This window comes from Phaethon lepturus, unplaced genomic scaffold, assembly GCF_000687285.1.
Source record: "Phaethon lepturus isolate BGI_N335 unplaced genomic scaffold, ASM68728v1 scaffold18634, whole genome shotgun sequence".
Taxonomy (NCBI): Eukaryota; Metazoa; Chordata; class Aves; order Phaethontiformes; family Phaethontidae; genus Phaethon; species Phaethon lepturus.
Genome location: NW_010535679.1, coordinates 11,630 through 14,623, shown reverse-complemented (window position 1 = coordinate 14,623; position 2,994 = coordinate 11,630). Strand labels below are relative to the sequence as shown.

The 2,994-nt window shown below is 45.9% G+C and overlaps 1 protein-coding gene across 1 annotated transcript in view; it reads right to left on the bottom strand.

Moving 5' to 3' along the window:
* Positions 1–2,921: 2,921 nt before the first annotated feature.
* The window catches only part of DLGAP4 (discs, large (Drosophila) homolog-associated protein 4), a 7,693-nt gene continuing 7,620 nt past the window's right edge, over positions 2,922–2,994 (bottom strand). The window contains exon 7 of the mRNA XM_010285931.1: positions 2,922–2,994. This exon is cut by the window's right edge and continues 179 nt beyond it. Within this exon, the coding sequence (XP_010284233.1) occupies positions 2,922–2,994 (73 nt within the window).

The following is a 2,994-nucleotide window of genomic DNA, read 5'->3' as shown; positions in this document are numbered from 1 at the left end:
CAGGCAGCCCCGTGATTGGCTGCCCGTTTCTTTTGGACCCAGAAGTGCTCAGATATAAAAATACATACATTTATATAGAATTAATGTATATAGAGAATTATTTATATAAAGGTGTGTATAAATATATGTTTTTCAGGCATATCCTTCTATATTTGTATACACGTGTATATGTTTTAATATATATAGGTACATTTATAAAGCTGTAGAGATTAGATATATGTAGCAGTAAAACCACAAGGCTAAAGTTGATAAAAAGTAGGGGCAGGGCCCTCTGGTCTGACGTACTTCCAGGTAAACCATGGGGGGGAGGTGGTAGTCCTGCCAGCCGTGGCCAGAAGAGGGCGTGACTTCCTGGACAATTGGCCTATGAGGCTGCAGGACGGGGTAAAACTCCCACCAGAAGCACCTGTCCCTGCACTGCCCCACCCACGCCATGGCCTCACCTGTCAGCCATCTTGCTGGGGGCACCAGCAGTGAAAGGGCACCACCACCCCAGGGAACGGCCTTGCGTTTCGCCCTAGCTGCTGGGACACAGCCCATTACAAACCAGTCACAGACAGCACTACTGAGAAATAAAGAGGGAGAGACACTGCAGGCAGCTATAAATTCAGACTGTATTTGTTTATTTATTTATTTTTTACGGTAAGTCAGCCAGCTGTCCTTGCTGCTGTAAGTTCTTCTCCTCCAAGGGGGCAGGAAACAAAATGAGAGTCAGGCAGGCACATGTGCTTACCTCCACCCGGCCTCGCCCCAGAGAGCCGCACACACAGAACAGCCAGCATCAACACCACGCTTCATCTGTCCTGGCTGCAGCCCACAAAGCACAACCCGAGGGCCCGGGGTGCCTGGCTGAGGCTGAAGACTGAGCTCAGCCCAGGGGCATGAAGATCGTTTGACAACTCAGCAAGACAGGCTGTTGCCCACAGACCACCAGCCCTGGAAAAAGCAGCTTTCCTGGCCAGCACCCCCAGCAGCAGCCACTTTTGGAAGAGTAAATTTCAGAAAACAAAACAAAACAAAATTAAAGAAAAAGTCAGCTTTCCCTGGTGTTTAATTTCAATGCTACAGATGTCTAAAACTGCATCTTTACAATCCTTGCCAAAAACCTGACAGTGCAACGCGACAAGTTAGTGTCGCTACCCGCAAAGATTCAAGACCGGCGCTGAATTTGAGTTGCATCATGGCCAAGCTTTGATGGCAATTGAATTCCATGTTGGAGAGTTTGTGGTAGATGGGCAGAACTCTCCAAGAGCACCTATGCATGGACAACACTGGACAGTATACAATGGTCACTCAGACATCATTCAGGATTTCACTTTTATTTATTTTTTGCCTTCTGGATCATTAACACCCTTGCTGAAACTTCTTTGGGATTCTACCCCCACCCCCATGAAAGTAGCACACAATCTCCCAACTTGTTCAAGCAAGTGAAGGAAAAAAAAAAAAATCCCCACCAAGATCACTCAGGATGGGGCCAAATGCTTATTTTAAGGGGGTGGCAAAGAATTCAGTGGTGGCAGTTCTGGCTTCAGGAAACCAGACTGAAAAGGAGACCTACAAAGGGGAAAATGGGCTAAAAAATATTTAGCAATCCTTCCTCTACCCAGAGAGCAGGGAGGTAAGGAAAAAATAGTCATCTGGTTACACACAGGGTATATATTTTTACACACACTTTTACACACATCTAGATATAGTACATGTAAAAATATATGCTATACATATGCCCATTCTCACCAAGGTGCTTTTAGTACACCATCTGCACTGTGCGTATGGGCATGTATACGTGTGTATGAATTAAATGTACAGGTACTACTAAGTGTATATGTGCATATGTACACATACGTACAGGCAGGCAGCCTACCACCAGCTACCTGTGCCTTCCTCTTTGTACAAAACCCAGTCCCCCCACCCTGAAATACCAATACACTCTCCCCAGCCCTCCCCTTCCCCAGCCCACTTTGAAACAGGTCCCCCAGCATAGCAGCTTCTTTCTCAACAAGCAGTTCAAGGAAAATAATCTTGTAAAGGGAAGAAGAGAAAAATCAAAACGAACAATGTGTGGATCGTGCCCGTAGTTGTTCTGTGGTCCTTCAGCTCCCCTCCTGAGCCTGGAGTAGGGTACTGCTCTCGGGATCAGCCAGCCAAGCACTGTCCCTTCCCCCTTTGCCAGCTTATTGCACATTTGCTTCTGGGCTGCGTTTCAACAACTCTGCATTACATTCCACAGACCCTGTCATCCTCTCACTTCAATAGAACAGAGGAATACAAACCCACTGCCCTCTCCCTGCCCACCCATCCACCCCCCACCCCAACATCACCATCGAAAGGAAAACAAAAAAAAAAAACCCCAAGAAAGGCTGCTTGCTAGCAGAGTGCAACAGTAGTACACACTGAATGGGTGTTCTCTTCAGGAGCTCTGTGGAAGAGAGGTTATTTCTAACACGGTAAACAAAGCCATGCAAAAGGTGGGATAAAGGGAGCAGAAGGAGGAAAAAAATAAAGGAGGAGAAGGAAGAACAGAACTGAGAAGGAGGAAGAACACAGCATGGCAAGTGCTCAAGGCTTCATGTTTTGTTGTCCTCTTCTTGTAAACAAGCTAATAATTCTCATTAGATAGAACAAGTAAAAAGACTGAAGTTCCAAGTCGAGGGGCTGGAGTTTCCAGGAGTCTGTTCAGTCCATTCAGCAACACCACAGCCAGTGAGAAAACGAGGGGTATTTTTTTCTTTTTTTGTTTGTGTTTTTTTTTTTTTCTAAAATCTTCATTACTTAAAGCTGAGAGAAAAAAGCCAACTCAGGAGCCCTTTTCAAGGATGGCTCATTGTCTCTAGACTGAATAAATCACACTAGTTTAGAGAGAACCTTTTTTTCCTTTTTAATGACTTATAAAAACCACGCGGTTCCTTCCTCTGCCCCTTTGCTCAAAGGCGGGTCTGTGCCTCAGGTACGTAGATCTCAATGCTATCTGCGCTCTCCGTAGCCGAGTTCTGCCGG